The sequence below is a fragment of the Eubalaena glacialis genome, chromosome 4, assembly GCF_028564815.1.
Source record: "Eubalaena glacialis isolate mEubGla1 chromosome 4, mEubGla1.1.hap2.+ XY, whole genome shotgun sequence".
NCBI lineage: Eukaryota > Metazoa > Chordata > Mammalia > Artiodactyla > Balaenidae > Eubalaena > Eubalaena glacialis.
Genome location: NC_083719.1, coordinates 179,559,290 through 179,578,188, shown reverse-complemented (window position 1 = coordinate 179,578,188; position 18,899 = coordinate 179,559,290). Strand labels below are relative to the sequence as shown.

General features: G+C 51.2%; 1 protein-coding gene across 4 annotated transcripts in view; it reads left to right on the top strand.

Moving 5' to 3' along the window:
- ILF3 (interleukin enhancer binding factor 3) overlaps positions 1 to 18,524 on the top strand; it is a 28,044-nt gene extending 9,520 nt beyond the window's left edge. Inside the window, exons 2-20 of one of the 4 annotated variants that reach the window (XM_061190490.1) lie at positions 2,688 to 2,785; positions 3,346 to 3,575; positions 3,762 to 3,939; positions 5,815 to 5,962; positions 7,376 to 7,467; positions 7,855 to 7,950; positions 8,580 to 8,691; positions 9,114 to 9,211; positions 9,764 to 9,875; positions 9,980 to 10,090; positions 10,449 to 10,648; positions 11,004 to 11,171; positions 11,624 to 11,749; positions 11,858 to 12,034; positions 12,132 to 12,285; positions 12,434 to 12,487; positions 15,909 to 16,277; positions 17,069 to 17,197; positions 17,848 to 18,524. In XM_061190490.1, the coding sequence (XP_061046473.1) occupies positions 2,783 to 2,785; positions 3,346 to 3,575; positions 3,762 to 3,939; positions 5,815 to 5,962; positions 7,376 to 7,467; positions 7,855 to 7,950; positions 8,580 to 8,691; positions 9,114 to 9,211; positions 9,764 to 9,875; positions 9,980 to 10,090; positions 10,449 to 10,648; positions 11,004 to 11,171; positions 11,624 to 11,749; positions 11,858 to 12,034; positions 12,132 to 12,285; positions 12,434 to 12,487; positions 15,909 to 16,277; positions 17,069 to 17,197; positions 17,848 to 17,984 (2,694 nt within the window). In that variant the 5' untranslated portion in view covers positions 2,688 to 2,782 and the 3' untranslated portion in view covers positions 17,985 to 18,524. Of the gene's footprint in view, positions 1 to 2,687; positions 2,786 to 3,345; positions 3,576 to 3,761; positions 3,940 to 5,814; positions 5,963 to 7,375; positions 7,468 to 7,854; positions 7,951 to 8,579; positions 8,692 to 9,113; positions 9,212 to 9,763; positions 9,876 to 9,979; positions 10,091 to 10,448; positions 10,649 to 11,003; positions 11,172 to 11,611; positions 11,750 to 11,857; positions 12,035 to 12,131; positions 12,286 to 12,433; positions 12,488 to 12,940; positions 14,350 to 15,908; positions 16,278 to 17,068; positions 17,198 to 17,847 lie in introns of those variants that run through there. The other 3 variants (XM_061190489.1, XM_061190492.1, XM_061190491.1) reach the window with 3 other exon arrangements.
- Positions 18,525 to 18,899: the final 375 nt, after the last annotated feature.

Here is an 18,899-nt window from a genome sequence, read left to right as displayed (position 1 = left end):
TTTGGACAAGCCTGCAGTAATCTGTGCATGTTTCCTTGCTTTCTGACACTGCAGTGTGACCCAGGCTCACCCACCATAGTTGTGCATCAGGTGCCGAATCAACCATTTCTTCCAGGAGCTCCTTTTAGAAGATTTTAGACAATATCAATCCTACAAAACCCTGAATAAAAAGGTCTTAGTCACCTGGGATCTCAGTTTAAGCTCTGTTATTTTCAAGTCTCTATATTTGATATCTGTGGTGGAGGAAGAATGTAAGATGAAGAGATGGTAAGTGTACAGTGATGCATTGGCTCCGGGCACCATGTTGGATTTGGAGGGAAGGCGTTTCTCCTTTAAGGTACACTCGCTGGCCAGGTCCACAGGAATGGGGGACTTGCGTGCTGTGTTCATCACTGTCCCAGCATCTAGCTCAGGGCCTGGCACAGGGGAGGTGCATGCTGAATACTTTTGAATAAGTAAATACAGTTTTAAACATCATCCTTCATTATCAAATTGATGAAGTTTCAGTATAGATGTGGCCAGGACTGGTGGCTGTTTAACATGGGCTCCTCACCAATCAGCTGTGATTTCTGATGGTCTGCCTCTTGTCAGTTTAGAATTGGTTTTCTGAGCTTTGCTTTAAATTTTAGATTACCTGCCATGATGGCACTTTTGTAAGAATTCTTGTTTACTACTCACTTTAAAAAAAAACAAAAACTATTATGGAAATTTTCAAACATGCACAAATGATCCCAGTATACCCATCCTTATCTTCAGCAGGTATCAGCATTTTCCAGTGTTGGTTTATCGTTTTCCCTTCTCTACTCCCCACCTCACTGGAGTATTTTAGAGCAAATACCAGGCATGTAGTTGAAGCCATAAATTTATCTTAAATATGTACCTAACAGATAAAGACATTCTTGTCTTTTTTTTTATATATATATAAGGTATTTTATTTATTTATTTTGGCTGCGTTGGGTCTTCGTTGCTGCGCGCGGGCTTTAGTTGCGGCGAGCAGAGGCTACTCTTCGTTGCGGTGCGCGGGCTTCTCTTGTTGCAGAGCACGGGCTCTAGGCGCGCAGGCTTCGGTAGTTGTGGCTCGCGGGCTCTAGAGTGCAGGCTCAGTAGTTGTGGCACACGGGCTTAGTTGCTCCGCGGCATGTGGGATCTTCCCGGACCAGGGATCGAACCTGTGTCCCCTGCAGTGGCAGATGGATTCTTAACTACTGCGCCACCAGGGAAGCCCGAAAGACGTTCTTTTCAAACACAACCGTAATATCATTCGTTCCTAACTGAATGAACAATTATTCCTTAATACAGGACGTGCTTTTGCATGTGCTCTGCCCCTACAACAGCCAGTGATGTACATCTTGTGTGTAGCAGAAGTTGGTGCTGTTTTTGCGGGTCTGTGGGATTTATGCTCCATGCTTTCCATAGGTCAACTCATTTAATTTTCACAGTCCCCTTGAAGAGGTAGAGGAGTAGATTCATGTTGCAGGTTAGAAGGAAACTCCAATGAAACTTCAAGGCCACACAGGTAGTGGCCCAGCTGGCAAAGTTTCAGGCCCACATCTTTGCAAAAGCTCCCACTTGGTGACTACCAAGGGCCCAGGCACAGCCAGGAGCTGAGCCCAGGGACTGGTCCTCCACTCTTCCCTTCCCTCCCTCCCATGTCAAGAAGCATTTGACGCCACCTGTCCTTTTGCCTGGCTCTGCAGGGGCATCACTTGTCATTCCACCCTTAGATTTTCAAGTTCCACTTTGGAACCCTTAAGTTTTCGATGAGATTGCTAGGTAGTCCTGAAGCATTGTGGGAAATTCTTGTTCTGGCTAGTCATGTCGGAGTTTATCCTTGAAGGGGGTGCGTTTCCGAGATGAACCTGCTGCCCTGGCTGGTAACTGGTATGGATCGAAGGGGCTAGCTGTTATGTGGCTGGAGGGAATGGGTGGATTCATCTGTTGCCTATTACGCTGATGGGGTTTTTTTGGTTGTTTACTCATTTGGAAGATTTCAGTGTGGACCAGACTGTTTGCATAGAGTGGGAATTGAGTAGGTTGTAGTCAGCATGTTATTTAGAGTCCAAAATTGTAATTATAGCTACGTTTGTCTTGAAGACTTCTGTTGTGTATTTCAGTTGTCTCAACCACTCCATAATTGAACCCACAGGTGTGTCCATGTGCTGCGGTGGCCACATCCACCTGACATTTCAGAAGGTTCTTGCCTCTCCAGTTTACAGAAGCCTTTTGAGCCCCTCTGTTTCCTGCTTTCCTTCCATCTCTTCATTACCCTCAAGGACCAGAGCTCTTTCCCTCTCTTTTTCTTCTCCAAATACCAAGATTTTGCTGAACATTTTCACCTGTACCATTTTCTGGAGGCTTGTTAAAAGGTTTATTTTTTATTTGTAAAAGTTGGCATACTTATATAAAGATAATGATGAAAAGGGATTTTTTAAAAAGTAAAAGTCACCTGAGTGTGGGCCTGAAGTGAGACGCGCCTTCTAGAAACCAGCTGTTTTCATTTTTATGGAATTTTATAATTAGTTGTTTGTACCGTGGCTTAGTGGTTACTTGGAAATAAAGATGTGTCCTGCTGTGTGGATGGACCTCCTTCCTGAGGCAGCGCCGCTTGCATCCTGCTGAATATCTGACTGCTAAGATTCATCCATCGATGAAATATGTGAAACTAAAAAGATTTTCTGATCTTATAGATAGTTGAAGTATTGATAACATCAAGGAAATCTGTCACAATTTGAAAAGATAAGCAAAAATTTGATTTCCAGACACTACAGAAAAAGAAGTAAAAATGGTAAGAAAGTTTTTTTCTTAATCATAGATACTGTTTTTTCATTCATGTACAAAAATGTTTGTAGTGTTTCCCCAAAGCATTTGATTCTTTTTCTAAATTGAAGTGGTTGACTTACAATATCATATTGGTTTCAGGTGTACAACAGTAATTTGATACTTATTGTAGATTATATTCCATATAAAGTTTTTATAAAATATTGGCTACCTTCCCCATCCTGTTCATTGTGTCTTTGTAACTTGCTTATTTTATACTTAATAGTTTGTTCCTCTTAATCCCCTTCACTATCTTGCCTCCCCAAAGCATTTGAATCTGTAATCATTTTTCATTGGACTTTTTTCAAGTACATAAGTGTAATAATTCTAGTAACATAGAAACGTGTAAAGTAAATGCCCCCTTCCTCCCACCACCTAGAGAAAGCACAGCTGTTATGTTTGGTTGTTCTTCTCAGGCTTTCAGATATGTTCATATAGTTTTATTTTCATATGCATAATTCTCAGTTGTACAGCTTAAAAGATAAGCGTCAAGTTGCATTGTTTTTAACTAATTTTTCACATTTCCAGCGTCCAGTGAGAATTTTTGTGAATGATGATCGCCATGTGATGGCAAAGCATTCTTCCGTTTATCCAACACAAGAGGAGCTGGAGGCAGTCCAGAACATGGTGTCCCACACGGAGCGGGCTCTCAAAGCTGTGTCCGACTGGATCGATGAGCAGGAGAAAGGCAGCGGCGATCACGCCGAGTCCGAGAATATGGATGTGCCCCCAGAGGACGAGACCAAAGAAGGGGCCGGGTAAGTTGGTTTTGTAGGGTGGTTGTTTTTTGTGTGTTTGTTTTGTTTTTTCCTTTCTCCTTTCTAGGGAGACTGGCCAGGGTAGGGTTGAGCACCTCCTTTTCTAAGAAACTCCAGCCTTTCCAGGACCCCTGGGTTCTGGCCAGATGGAATCTCTCACTGAGCATGTGTTGGGCTGTTCCTCAGGGAGCAGAAGTCAGAGCATGTGACCAGAACCCTGAGGGGCGTGATGCGTGTTGGCCTCGTGGCAAAGGGCCTGCTGCTCAAGGGGGACCTGGACCTGGAGCTGGTGCTGCTGTGTAAGGAGAAGCCCACGACCGCCCTCCTGGACAAGGTGGCTGACAACCTGGCCATCCAGCTCGCTGTGAGTGTGACCGCCACCACTGGGGTTGGAGGGTGGTCAGGGGAAGAGGTGCCCAACCGCGCTGTGCGCCAAGAGGCACGCTCCAAACCCAGCCTTGCACCTGCCGTGCTCACACCTTCTGTAGGTAACAGGCAGGACGCTGCAGAGCCACCCAGATGCTCTGGCAGCCAAGAAGGGCCCAGTGCCTGCCATGCACAAGGCTGCACTGTTTTTGGGCCGCACTGGGCATGACCTTCACATCCAGACTCCAGTGATGGATGGGCGGGTGAGTGGATGAATAGGTAGCACAGTTGTTAACTCTTCCTCCCTGACGCAAAGCTGGACATAAAAAAACTTTTTTAACCGATTTGTCTCATTACAAAAGTATTACATAAATAGTAGCCTCTGGCATTTCTTGAGCATTGACTACACCAGACTCTAGGCCAGAAGAGCTCTATCATTTCATCGTAATGACTGAGATAGGGCTTTATTATCTAAGTATTTTCGAAGACATGGCTGAGGTGTGGGGAGCTCAGTAACTGACCCCACATACCCAGCTGGTGAGGTCTGGGGCTTCAGAACCTCTGAGTGTCACTGCCACTCGGTGCCTCTTCGGGACACATTTACCCTGGATTTAGTGACAGGATAAGCAAAAGAAGAAAGTAAAGACTTCATTTCTTAGACACACTGTTCATTTTCACGTGTGAAGGTATGTTCTGTCACGTGTGAAGGTACGTACTGTCACGTGTGAGTGACAACTGGGGATTCAGGACAGAGGTTAGAATTGAAATGATCAGTTAATTTTAATCTTTGTCTATAAAAAGTATATTAAGTGAAGAAAATTAAGTTGACGTAAATGTTTCTAAAGGAAAGACAATTTTTGTAAAGAGTCTTTAAAGATAGATACAAAGAAAGTATATTTTTATCAGTTTAGCTTAGTGTTTTTTGACTGGGGCAGATTTTGCACCCCAGGGGACATGTGGCAAGTCTAGAGGTAGTTTTAGTTGTCACAGCAGGAGGAGTGGGGTGCTACTGGCATCTCCTAGGTAGAGGCTGGAGATGTTGCTCGAGGTCCTCCAGTGCACAGGACAGCCCTACAACCAAGAGTGATCTGGCCCAGAGCGTCCATAGTGCTGAGGTGGAGAAGAGTCAACTTAGGTTTTCCATAGTGCCTTTGTCCTCCCTGTAACGTGGTATTTACTTTGTTTTTCTTGACAAAAATCAAAAACGCTCGCGTTTTCTTGATCAAGGCCTATAAACTGGTATAAAGAAGAAAGCAGAAGTCACAATTGTGAACGTCCTCTTACAGACACGTGCATTTGCAGCAAGTACGTGCTTTTATAGGCATCATATGATGAAACTATTTTACTGCACACAGTTTTCATCATCCCACGTTCTGTGATAGCTGCTCAGCCTGGTGTGGAAATAGTGGTGGCTGGATGCCCACTCTGTGCTGGGTGCTGTGCTTTCCATGCAGTGTCCGGTTCAAGTCCTCTGCAGCCTTGTGCTGTCGGTCATGTCACTAAGTCCATTTTACAAATTAGAAACGACAATCTTGATGAGATGAAGTGATTTGTCCAAAGTTACACAACTGCCAAGCAACAAAATGAGGATTCACACCCTCATCTCCTCCCAGACCCTAAACTCTCTTACCGTTGGCATTATAAAGCTTACCGTGAACATCACTCCTCTAAGTAGTCACCTTCTCCTTGGAGTGCCTGGAAGATGGCCAGAGACCTGTCCAGCAGGAAGGAGGTCCTGAGCCCTAGCTGAAGGCACTGCTGTCAGTCACAGCCCAAGAAACTGGCCTGTCTGCTGTGGTAACCAGGAGCTAAACAGAACTGTCGATAGCCCTGGGGGGGAAAGTGCGTTTGAAAGTTGCATTTTCTTTTGTAGGCTGTTACAGATGACAAGTACGAAATACTCCAATCTGTCGACGATGCCGCGATTGTGATAAAAAACACAAAAGAGCCTCCATTGTCCCTGACCATCCACCTGACATCCCCTGTTGTCAGAGAAGAAATGGAGAAAGTATTAGCTGGAGGTAGGGAGGCTGAGAAAGGCCAGCAGGACACTGGCAACTTGGTGTTCCCTCACGATTCAAACGTGCTATTCAGTTTTAGACTGCTTTGATAAAAGGATAGCGGTGTAGCTTTGACCACCTTTTGCTCTGAGATCACATCTCCCACTCGGTTTCAGTCCTGGGAGTTTGACAAAACGGTTGCACTAAAAGTGAGTAGCACTTTTCCTAGAGGATTGCACCATTTTTGTTTGTCTTAATCCTTGGATGTTCTCATCGGTGTTAAATGTGATTTTTTTCTGTTGAGCCAGTCTCTGGCCTTGGAAAAGCGTGTCCCTGGTGATTATAGGCTTTTTAAATTATGGAAGACAACCAGATGGTTTCTGCATGAGCATCACGTTGGACTTGTGCAAACAGCTTGTGTTGCAGCAGAACCGAGGGCTTCTTCATTTGTCCTCTTCCATTGGCTGCTTTTATCAGTTGCAGTGATTGAAATGCAAAGAGCTGATGCAGAGTTTTGGATAAAGTTTTAAACAATTGAGCGATTTTCAAATCAAGTCTTTGAACCTCAGACAGTGATAATGCTTTCATGATTCAAAGTCCACCCAGGGCCCCTCATACATCTCTGGGTGGATGTTTTTCAGTCACAACTCCCACACCTCAAAGTAAAGGTGACAGGCCTTATCCAAACCCCTGATGCACAGATGGCGGAAACGACAAACGCTCCGGTTTTGCTGCAGCACAGGCTCACGCCGTGCCCTTGTTGCTGTTCTTTGATTACCTTCGGTTCCGATACCTGATTCACTACCAGAGCCCTTCTAGTTTATCAATTTAGGGACGCTGGACCTTTGACCAACAGGACTCTCTCTGTCAAGGGCTGGGACTAGGGCAGTCCCGCCTGGTGGGCGGAGGTGGTCCCCTTTGCCGTAGACGCCTCAGGGGAAGGCCTGTGGGAAGCAGAGAGGGAGTGCATTTCTACTCTCCCCCCCCCCGCCTATTTTTTTTTTTTTTTGGTTTTTGATTTTGTTTTTCGTTTTTTGCTAATGAATTTTTTTAGCATAGCTAATTTATTGGGAGATCCTGGGGAGGAAACAAGGTAATAGTCTCTACTAGAAGATAGGATCCACCTATCTGTCCCCCTCCCCCATGGGATTATTCCTTTTAGAGTAACTTCCCACTTTTGTTTTTGTTTTTCTTATTGTTGTTTTTTGTTTCTTGTTTTTTTGTTTTTTTTGGAGGGGGCCTCTGATTTTTACGATCTCCTCTTGGGGCAGAGTTAAATGCACTTGAGCGTCTCCTTCCCTGGTCAAGGGTGGAGATGACTTGAGATTCTGGGAGCCTCAGCTGCCCTTTTAGGAAGCTGCCACATCCCCTTTCCACCTGACAGAAACCCCTTGGTCAAACTGTACCTTGTCTTCTTATTCCATCCATGAATAGAAACGCTATCAGTCAACGATCCCCCGGACGTTCTGGACAGGCAGAAATGCCTTGCTGCCTTGGCGTCCCTCCGACACGCCAAGTGGTTCCAGGTTTGCATTTTGTTCTTCTATTTGTCTTTTGGTAGAGAATTCCTAAGTTTTAAGTTGGCTAATTTTCACCATAAAGTTTCGGTAACATTGAAGAGCACCGTGCTGAACTTAGCACCTGCAGGCGTGCAGTTGCTAAAGGAGCACGCATAGACAAATTTGACACCCCCAAGGAGGCTTGTGACTGAGTAGGTGGGTAGCTGCTGCTTTGTGCCAAGGGTAACATCATTCTCGTCCACTTGGTGAAATCGCTGCTGACCACACACTTGATGGTCGTGAACGTTCACCGTTTACCCTTGACAAAGTAGCACCCTGAGACTTGTGTTTTTCATGTTTGCCTTGTGTTCAGGGAGGTGCCTTGGTGTGAAGAGCCTGTGCTTTTTCCTCTAGGCCAGAGCCAACGGGCTGAAGTCGTGTGTCATTGTCATCCGGGTCCTGAGGGACCTGTGCACCCGCGTTCCCACCTGGGGTCCCCTCAGAGGATGGGTAAGGCACCTTTGTAGTTATAGCCACCCTGGGTCATGTGTGCAGAGACCTCCCAGGTCCCAAGAATATGTTAATGGTAAACAGGCTGGAGTGGCCCGTCAGGGTGTGGCCGATACTCCAGTCATAGCTGCTCATTGAGCAACTACTGTGTGCCACACCCTGGGTGGGGATGAGAGCGAGACCAGACTCCCATGGGGGGTGCACAGCTCAACCTAGTCAGGGGCCGGCCAGGTGGCACACTTACTATGACAGATTGCACTCCGTGAAGAAGGTTTTGTAGCTGTTCTTGGACAGGGGTCAGCAAACTGAGGCCCACAGGCCAATTTTGGCTAGTTGCCTGTTTATCTATAGTTAAGAATGCTTTTTATGTTTTTAAATGGCTACATTTTAAGTATAAGTACCTATGTAACAGCTTCAACTTTGCCTCTTGGCCCACACAGGCTGCACCTTTTACATCTGGTCCTTTAAGGAAAAGTTGGTTAAGACCCACTCTAGGTGTCCTGTCTTCGACGCGTGCGCGCACACACACACGCACGCACGCACGCACACGCACACACACGGCAACAGCTCCTCAGCATCAGCCAACTCCCTCCTGGACACTGTGGCTAACTGTCCCTCTTGCCTTTCAGCCCCTCGAGCTTCTCTGTGAGAAGTCCATCGGCACAGCCAACAGACCAATGGGTGCCGGCGAGGCCCTGCGGAGAGTGCTGGAGTGCCTGGCTTCAGGCATCGTGATGCCAGGTTGGGGCCTTGTGCTTTGCAAGTTGCAGGGAAAGGACAGGGATTGAGGCCCTGAGGCCACTTCCTGGCGGGTCCCCTGACCGGGTTAGGGCAGCAGCAGCCCCGTGTCCCCCTAGGGATGAAGCATGTGACTACCCTCTTGCACCATCATATCCAGCCCTGTGCCGGCTCCGCAGCTGTGACTCAGGGCGGATCCGGGGCACTGGTGACCCACTCCCACGCGAGCTCCACGCTCTGAGATACATGTGGATTATTTCTCTCACAGGCTGGATGCCGAGTGGGTCACCGAGCTCGGTGTGTTTTCCAGAGCTGGGTGTGGATGGGGCGCGGGGGGTAACGCACTTGGTTCCCTCAGCCAGCACAACTCTTCGGAGATGCTAAAAGATAATCCTCTGCATATCTTCCTTGTTTCCTGCCTTCAGATGGTTCTGGCATTTATGACCCTTGTGAAAAAGAAGCCACTGATGCTATTGGGCATCTAGACAGACAGCAACGGGAAGATATCACACAGAGTGCGCAGGTATAGTCATCGCCATTGCCAACGTGAGCCCTTACCCAGTCTGTAATCACTGGCTTCCAGTTCCATTACTGGGTATTCTCAGGGTAGCCACTGGACTCATAGGCTCAGGCTGGGGATTCTGAAGGTCAAGGGATCGTGCCTGATACAGGGTGCCCCAATCTGGGTTGCTTCTTTCCCCTGGCGCCACACGTGGTTGTCGCCTGCCCCCTCGGCCTGCTCGAGTGCTGTTTTCAGACACCGAGTTCAGCGGGGAGATGTATTTGCTGTGCGGACTGCTCCAGGGGTCCTTCCCTCGCAGGCCCACCACGTGGCTCCGTGTGGCAACCAGTCCCCAGGTTGGGGTCTCCTGTAATCCTCTCGAGGGGGGTGGTCACAGGCTGGCCTTCCCCCACAGCAAGGCTGGGCCCTGGCTGTTGGGGGACCCCTCGCTGTTATAGGGGAGACCGTTAGCAACCCCTCAGCTCCCACCCCTTCCAGAAGGCATTAGTGAGAGCACACACGTTGGCTGGGAACGCAGGGCGGCTGAGTCAGGTTCCTCTTCCCCTTCTCCAGCACGCTCTGCGACTTGCTGCGTTTGGCCAGCTCCATAAGGTCCTGGGTATGGACCCCCTGCCTTCGAAGATGCCCAAAAAACCAAAGAATGAAAACCCAGTGGACTACACAGGTAAGCATGGCGCAGTGCCCATGCCCAGGCGGGCGGTATCATCGCACGCTCCCAGCAGAGCCCAGACTGGAGTCTCAGCTGCTTCCATCCTTGTCTCGTTTCAGTTCAAATACCCCCCAGTACCACCTACGCCATTACGCCCATGAAACGCCCAATGGAGGAAGATGGGGAGGAAAAGTCTCCCAGCAAAAAGAAGAAGAAGATTCAGAAGAAAGGTACCAGCATTCATTCATAGTCCTTGTTTTACCCTCCACGTGGCTTCAATTAAGGTTCACCCCAAAGTGAGTGGGATACCTCCTTTTACCTTCTCTTTCTCAGACATGATACTTAAGTCCTTTTAAGAATGATTAAATAAATACAACATGGGTATGGAACACAAGTGGGGTGCCTCAGCTGGTGACCGCAGGTGTGGTGTGCGCCTGGGAGTGGGGCAGGCAAGGCCTCGGCACGTGTGGCCGCCCAGTCCCCTGCCCAGTCCTCCACGTCGTGCATCAGGGCACAGTCAGGAGAGGTTCCCCTGCCCGGTTCAGAATTGACTGACTTTCCAGAGCAACGTTGGTGTGTTCTCTTTAGAGGAGAAAGCAGAGCCTCCCCAAGCGATGAACGCCCTGATGAGACTGAACCAGCTCAAGCCGGGGCTGCAGTACAAACTGGTTTCCCAGACCGGTCCAGTTCACGCCCCCATCTTCACCATGTCTGTGGAGGTAGACGGCAACTCATTCGAGGCCTCTGGGCCCTCCAAAAAGACTGCCAAGTTGCACGTGGCCGTTAAGGTGAGCGCGGCCAGCAGCGTCGTACGACAGCAAACCACTTCCCTCATCTTGCGCCCCTTCAGAGCCATCGTCCCATTTAAGCACGAGGCTAAAGGAGGGCATGCGCATACTGAAATGGTTAGATTTCCGAATGGTAGCCAAGTCACACGTGGCAAGAACGCCGTCATCACTGTGACTGATGGGCAGAGGGCCCCCAAGTGTGGCCGGGCATTGAGGTGGTCTTGGGAGCTACAGGAAAGCTCCTCCAGTTGGCTGGACGCCACCCTAGGCGCTTCTGATTCAGGATCCCGGGTGTGGGAGGGGTTCTGCATGGTTGAGCCTTCCCTCACTGGGGGCCTGGGTCTCCCTCCTGCAGGTGTTACAGGACATGGGCTTGCCCACGGGTGCCGAAGGCAGAGACTCCAGCAAGGGGGAAGACTCAGCTGAGGAGACAGAGGCGAAGCCAGCCGTGGTGGCCCCTCCACCTGTGGTGGAAGCTGTCTCGACCCCCAGCGCTGCCTTCCCGTCAGATCCCACTGCCGAGGTGAGCACGGGGTGGGTGCTGGAGTGCCCGGCAGGAAGCAGCAGGCGGCCCTGGGTCCCGTGAGCCAGGACAGTTCCTGGTCCTCGTTCTCTTACCCCAAGAGTGTACCTTCCAGTCCAGGGGCCTGTGGAGGGAGTTGGGTGTGAGCTGTTGAGCCATGGCTGAGAGGCCCTTGCTGGTGTTGACCCAACATCTGGGGCTGCACTGGGGTGGCCTGCAGTCGAGGATGTGCCGTTTCCCCGGTAGATGGGGTGTGGGTGGAGGTGGTCCCATTGCTGGGAAGGCCACAGATGATTTCTGGAGACAGGAGTGGCGAGGGCGACAACAGAGTAAATGGAGCGGAGGGCCTCCTCAGCCATGACGTAGGGGCGGCTGCCCTCCTCCACGTGCTGGAAAGCCCTTAGCTGAGTTTGTTGGTTTTCTTTTCTGTTTTCCCTGAGAACGTAAAACAGCAGGGGCCGATCCTGACCAAGCATGGCAAGAACCCTGTTATGGAACTTAACGAGAAGAGGCGTGGCCTCAAGTATGAGCTCATCTCAGAGACAGGGGGTAGCCATGACAAGCGCTTCGTCATGGAGGTTAGTGGTCCTGGGGGCGGTTCCTGTGGGGGCCTGGAGTCTTTGGAGAGTCCCCCCCGTCCCAAGGGGGGTGTTGGATCACCCCAGACACGCATGTGTTCTTCCCAGGTTGAAGTGGACGGACAGAAGTTTCAAGGCGCTGGCTCAAACAAAAAGGTGGCCAAAGCATATGCCGCCCTTGCTGCGCTAGAAAAACTGTTCCCCGATGCCCCTCTAGCCCTCGAGGCCAACAAGAAGAAGAGAGCCCCCGTGCCTGTGAGAGGTGGACCGAAATTTGCTGCTAAGGTGAGCGGTTACCCCGGAGCTCTCTGACCTCGGCGTGTATTCTCTGGTGATTCGAGTGGGAGGCGAATGTAACCCGTCTGTCTTCTCTCCCGTCCAGCCACATAACCCTGGGTTCGGCATGGGGGGCCCCATGCACAATGAAGTGCCCCCGCCCCCCAATCTCCGAGGACGGGGAAGAGGAGGGAACATCCGAGGTCGAGGGAGAGGAAGAGGCTTTGGTGGCGCCAACCATGGAGGCTACATGAATGCTGGTGAGGACCATTGTCCTGTGCTGTCCCAGTGGGCCCGGCCTGCTCCCTGGAGTGGGTGGGACCCCTGGGGCCAACTGAGATGCCAGAAGAGGCAGGGGGGCTGGCAGACCCACCTCCTGCCCTGGTGACCCTGTCTGTTCCCTTTCAGGCGCCGGGTATGGCAGCTACGGGTATGGAGGCAACTCGGCGACCGCTGGCTACAGTAAGTGTGTGTTTCTCTTTGTCTGAGCTTGGGGAGAAGCTGCAGCTTAGCTCCCGTGGCCTGAGTTAGAGCAGGGTGGCCCAGCAGCAGGAGCCTCGCTGAGGCTTAAGGGCAGCTGGCACCCATTCTCGGTGGTTAGGTCAGGCGGTCCTCCAGCACCCCCCATCCTGCAAAAGTGTAATTTACTCTTTAAATGTTAATGCACACACTTGTGTGACTTGGAAGTTCATTAAAAGTCAGAATTTTAAATTTCTCTGCTTTAAGCCATGCGAAGCACCAATCCTGTGAATATACTTTTCCTGACAGTGCACAGCTCTTGTCTTGAGAAGGAGCCTTCATTGGGGGGTTACAGGAGCAGAGAAATCTAAAACATGAATTTCAAATGTGGCGCTCTGTGCCATTTTTCAAAAGAATTCTAATTTTTTTTCTCTGCTCTGTCTCCCCCTTTTGTAGGTGACTTTTTCACAGACTGCTACGGCTATCATGATTTTGGGTCTTCCTAGAGCATCTAAAAGTATTGCACACAAAATCAACTTTTTACTCCAATTTTCTCGAACTCCAAAACCCAAAGTGTCCGTGCTGTGCCCTGTGCTTCACTGGGTTTCTCAACCGTGGCTTGTCACCGCAGCTTGTCTGAAACTCTTAGCCTGCAGAATTTAAGACAATGGCAGTTTTTATCGTGATTTGCCTTTGAACTTGGTCATATTGAAGTTCACAATAAGTGGAAAACAATTTTCAGAGAATGCGTTTTTTGTGCAGAATTGCACAGAATTCTAGAGCCAGCGTTGGTCAGCATCAAGGCAAAAGCCCACCTTTGCTTTTTATGGAAAGCATTACTTTATTTAAGAGACAGATAATAATGCATTTTAATCTACCTTTGTCTTAATTTACAGCAGGTTTTGTATGAATTTTTAACCTTTTAACAAATTCCCAAATCTGGTTGATGCCTTTGACAGTAACGATTTCACCACATCCGAATCCAGAGCAACCGGCCTTTTTTCTTTTGTTTTTTCATAAACATGTGAAATGTTGGGAACGTTGGGGAATTGTATATTGTGCGAAGTTAACCTCTTCCACCTTTTGTAAATGCTCTGGTGGGTTCTTGTTCCGGGATGCAATGTTCTGTGGCTGCTTTAGCTAGAGGTGAACTCTCAAAGGTATCAAAACTGTGCTTCCACTATTAGTGCAAGAAACAGACAGGCTTTAAGGAAGAGAGAACGTGGAATTTTGCAAGTCGTAATCACACCTGCAAATGCATGGGATTCTAGAGGTTTTTTTCCTTTTTTCTTTTTCTTTTTTTTTTTAATGGGGCTTTAAAAATAATCAAGCTGGAAGAGCTTAATACATAGCACAATTCTCCAGTGAAGAGCCAAGCCTCAGCAGGGCCTGTGCTGCTGGGCGCACATCCACGGCAGATTCCAGAAGGCCTGGAAAGCTTCTGCCCTCTTACCTTAGGGTGCAGGCTTGAGCTTGTGTGGCTTCTCCCTTGTGCGCAGAGGCACACAGAGGCGTTTTGGCTCTTGGATGAGACCCCCGTCTCTTGGCGGGAGTCCCAAGTTCTTGGGAATGAGTATAGTTTTGGCTCTGGTCAGCAGATTTTTTTGCAGCAAGGCCTGCCTCTGCGTTGACTTGCAAAATTTTGCGTTTATTCAGTCAGGCAAAAAATTGGTCAAAACGGTTACTACATAATTTGTTCCCAGGGGTTTGAAACAGTCAGTGAAACTTTTTAAAACTTTGATTGCATGATGTATTTTTTTTTTTCCTAGAAAGTTATTGTTTGAGAATAATGTCTTTTTATACCAGGAAATAGTTATCCTGAAATGACGTTGAAAATTTCCCCTCCCCTTTATTATTATTATTATTTTTTTTTAATCAATACATGTTAAAGTAACAAGCCCTCAGTCCTTGGCGTCTTCATTCATTCCCACGCTGGCGGAGGGGCGAGGATGCGCTCAGTGCTGGTCGTGGGCAGCTGAGGTGGTGGGCTTCCGAGAGGGGGTCTGCAGGGGACCTCCCGTCCTCCAGCCTCCTTGAGAAGCCTTCGCGCGTTTACTTTCCTGCACTGTGGGACACGTCCTTCTCCTTGGTGTTTTTGGCTTTGGGTGGGGTGGGTGGAAGGGTCTAGAGAAAATTAACTGATGTCGCAGATCAGTTCTATCCAAATTATTGTTCTCAAACCACCCAAGACACAGCGGTGTGGGGCGTACATCTGCAGCGGGTGGAAGGAATCAACCCCATTCAAAAGGCAGGAGATCCTTGGTGCTAAATACGGGAAGGAAGGACAGGGTGTGTGGGGAGCGTCCTCTCCCCGTCCCCCCACCCTGAGCATAGTGGCCACACCAACACCAGCACCAGCCCCGGCTGTCTATGGCAGGGGCGGCGGCCAGCCAGCACAGGTGCGCCCAGGCCCGCCTGCTCCAGGAGCCCAAGAGTTCTGCAGCCCCTGTGTGAGTGCTAGGGATTGCCCGGCTGGGTCGGAGAGCCACCCACGTGACCTGTCTTCCTCTTCCTGTCGCCTCTCCTTAGCTGACCCATGCCCTGTCAGTCCATCTGAGTGGTGGGGCTGTGTTAACAAACCTGTCTTCTGGGGTCTGTACCTAGTGACCAGAGGGGGGACCCACCGTGACATTCTCCGCTCCAGGGCCTGAGAATGTGGCGGTCTGGCTGCACGCTTGTCAGTCCTACCCCTGGGTCCTGCCTGCGCCCGGCAGCTGTGCTGGGAGTAAGGAGGGGCCCTCTGGGGGGGCCACCCAAGGCAGTAGCTTGAGGCCCCACCTGGGTGTTCTGAACCCAGCCGTAGTGTTTCATTTACCCCACGAGGCTGTGGCAGTCACACCAGGGAGATGCCCCAGGTCATTGGGCTAAGTCTCCATTCGGTCCTCCCAGACCCAGGTGGACCAGCTGGTCTTCCAGGAACGACTCTGGCTTTTAGGGGCATCGTTACAGAGCATCTCCTGGGGTCACCCAGGCCTGGGACTACAGAGCCTCTTCCCAGCACAGCAGGGGGGAGGTGGCGGGGGCCAGCTGCTTCTTTGGGGCTTTGCTTTTCCTCTCACTGTTGGGGACATCTGGGTAGCAGTCAGCTAGTCGTGATTGTCATCCTGCGCTTGGAGCCCATCTCATTGTAATGTTGACATCTGCTGCGAAAGCTGCTGCTGGCCTGCTGTCGTGCCGCTGCTTGGGCAGAGAGCCATTGTTGTCGTCAGCTGATGGGTGAGTGGGGCTGAAGGCTGGGCCAGCCCATACCAGGCTGCTTCAAGGACCGGAGCCGCTGCTCCTCGCTCTCCTGCCTCTTTCCGTCTCTCCCGGCCTGGCCAGTGGGCTTGTGGGTCAGCCTTCAGGGCCCACAGCTGTGACCTTCCCTCTCCTTCCCCTCCCCCGCCTCCCGATCCTCCACCTGACCCGCTGCCTTCCTGTTTAGGTCAGTTCTACAGCAACGGAGGGCATTCTGGGAATGCCGGTGGTGGTGGCGGCGGCGGGGGCGGTGGTGGCTCTTCTGGCTACGGTTCCTACTACCAAGGTGACAACTACAACTCACCAGTGCCCCCGAAACATGCCGGGAAGAAGCAGCCGCACGGGGGCCAGCAGAAGCCCTCCTATGGCTCGGGCTACCAGTCCCACCAAGGCCAGCAGCAGTCCTACAACCAGGGCCAGTACAGCAACTACGGCCCCCCGCAGGGCAAGCAGAAAGGCTATAATCATGGACAAGGCAACTACTCCTCCTACTCAAACTCCTACAGCTCCCCCGGAGGCGGGGGCGGATCAGACTACAGCTACGAGAGCAAATTCAGTGAGTTGGCTTCCAGAGCCGCCAGGGGTCCAGGCCAGCAGCAGATCCCAAGGAGTGGTGGAAGCTCAGCCCTGCCCCAACCTGATCTCTGGTGGAGGGACCGGAAGGAAGCCGGGTGGTGCTGGCTGCAGGGCGGGCGTTAGGAAAATCCTGAAAGCAGGGTCCCCTGGCCCAGGTCTTTGCTGTTCCCTCCGTGTTGCCTTCTCCGAGGTCCCGGAGGCTGTGGGCTGAGGCTGGGGCCCAAGGGTGGATAGAGCCTGTGAGTCTGGGCCAGCTGTTGCGAGGTCACCTCCAGGGACGGGCTCTGGAGACAGCCCCCAACACATCCTGAGTTACTTCCCTGTCCACCGGTCCTTCTACCTCGTGCACAGACCCAGCAGGCCTGGGGAAGCGTGGGTGTGAACTCCTGCATGACAGGATAGCGGGCAGCTGCGTGCCGGGGACCTTAAAGAAGCTGTGCTGCCTGTGCGTGGGCCTGGTGGTGGGCCTCGGGTGCCTGGCTGGGTGGGAGAGGGGAGGAGGCTGCTGGGGAGCCTGGGTTGGAGGAGCAGGCGGGAAGGCAGGATGGACCTGGGCTTCAGAACATGATGACGTTACAGGGCTCCAGTGGCCCCTGGCGCTTCGTGGTTGGACTGAGTGTGCCAAATTTCAGCAGTCAAGACGGGGATCGGGCAAGGCCCAGGCCTCAGCCGAGCGCCTGCCACTGCCAAGGCCGCGCACAAGGAACCTAGATCGCCCTAGCCGCAGTCTTGGCCACAGCCCCTTAACTGTGTTATCTTCTCTTCCCCCAGACTACAGTGGTAGTGGAGGCCGAAGCGGCGGGAACAGCTACGGCTCAGGCGGGTCGTCCTACAATCCAGGGTCACACGGGGGCTACGGCGGAGGTTCTGGGGGCGGCTCCTCATACCAAGGCAAACAAGGTGGGCTTGGGGCAGCAGGCAGCACAGCATGGGGGGCCTTAAACTCAGAGCCAGCAGGGGCCACACGGATTCCATGAGGAGGGGGCGTGGCCTGGCCTGGGCAGATAGCAGCACAGGTAGGGGGGCCCTGGTGGCAGCTGCCGCTTGGCTTCCATGTGGGGTAAGAACAAGGAGTGAGAGACACGGGCACACCAGGATCCTCTGAGAACACAGGCTTAGGCACACCTCCAGCTTCGGGTTCTTCCAGAGCCAGACGTTCAGAAATTGCCCTACTCTTCAATGTTGGCACCAACGGGAAAAAATACGGAGAACAGTGAGGGCCAAACAGCCTGACGTGGCGCTCTGGTTTGGGGTGGTGAGCTCAGCCTGTGCTCAGGCAGCCCCCGGTTACAGCTCCCGCTGCCCATGCGTCGTGGCTGGGCAGCTCCCCACCCCTCATAAACGCAGGGCTGATGGTCCCACCTCAGGGCTCTTGGAACAGCTAGACCCAATGACCCTGGAAAGGCACTTAGCAGAGCAAGGTGGAGCTCCCTGGCTGCCCTGCTGCGCTCTCCCCGGCAGACGCAGTTCCGGTGTTGGCTGACGTCCTGCTCTCTGACTGCGGGGCGGGCCTGTGCCTCTCACCTCTAACCCACCCCTCTCTCCCTTAGGAGGCTACTCGTCACAGTCGAACTACAGCTCCCCGGGGTCCAGCCAGAATTACAGCGGCCCTCCCAGCTCCTACCAGTCGTCACAGGGGGGCTACGGCAGAAACGCAGATCACAGCATGAACTACCAGTACAGATAAAGCCCCCAAGGGGTGAAGATTTGTACCTTCTGCACTTACTCCCCCGTTGTAAGATTCAGTTTTATGCATCACAGTTAACATGTCAACCGGCCTCTCCAGGCCCCTTCCGCCCTACCCTGTCCACGTTGCTGTGTTGTGAGGTGCAGCTGGTCACTCCCGTGACCCGTCCTGTGACCCATATTTAGCTGTGTTTGGGACTCTGTGTCTTCAGTGGTTTGTTAGTTGCCATTACAACTTTGTCTGAGTAGAGTTTTTTTGAGTTCTTGCAATTAAGTATCCCTCTATTTACAATTGGTGTTAGTGTTAACTCAGTTTGTCTTTAAATAGTAACGGAAGGGATACGTCATTTGTTAATGCTTTTGTGAAGTGAGTTAAACGAGCTTTCTGTATTTTAATGCTTTAGTGTTTCAGTTTTATAAGTGAAGATTTTATTTTAAAAACCAGTGGGAAAGAGTGGGGTTTTTTTTGTATGTCTGGATCATTCAGGCAGTACATCTGAATTGAGCTGAATGTAGACGAATAAAGAAAAACAAAACTCTGTGCCTGTCGTAGGCCTGGGTGTCTGGGCCACCAGCAGCAAGACGGGAAGGTTCCTCCACTCTGTTCCCAGCACAGGAAGGCAGGGTGTGGGGGGCAGGGCAGTCCCTGGTCACCAGAGAACGGCCAAGGCCAGCAACCCAGTTTCCTGGCAGCTTGCAGAACCGGTGTGCCAGGGGCTCCATAGTCCCAGCTCTCCCCGTGGGCTGCAGAGTGACTTCCGGAGACCCACACTGCTGTAGGGGGTTTGCTCACACAGTTGGGCATGCTTTGTTTTCTGCTCCATGAATTCTCATATAGTTTTAGGTGCAATTTCAAGTCACCATGGAGTAAAAACATCCTTGTAGGTTGGGTACGTGTAACCTGAAAAAGCCCAGT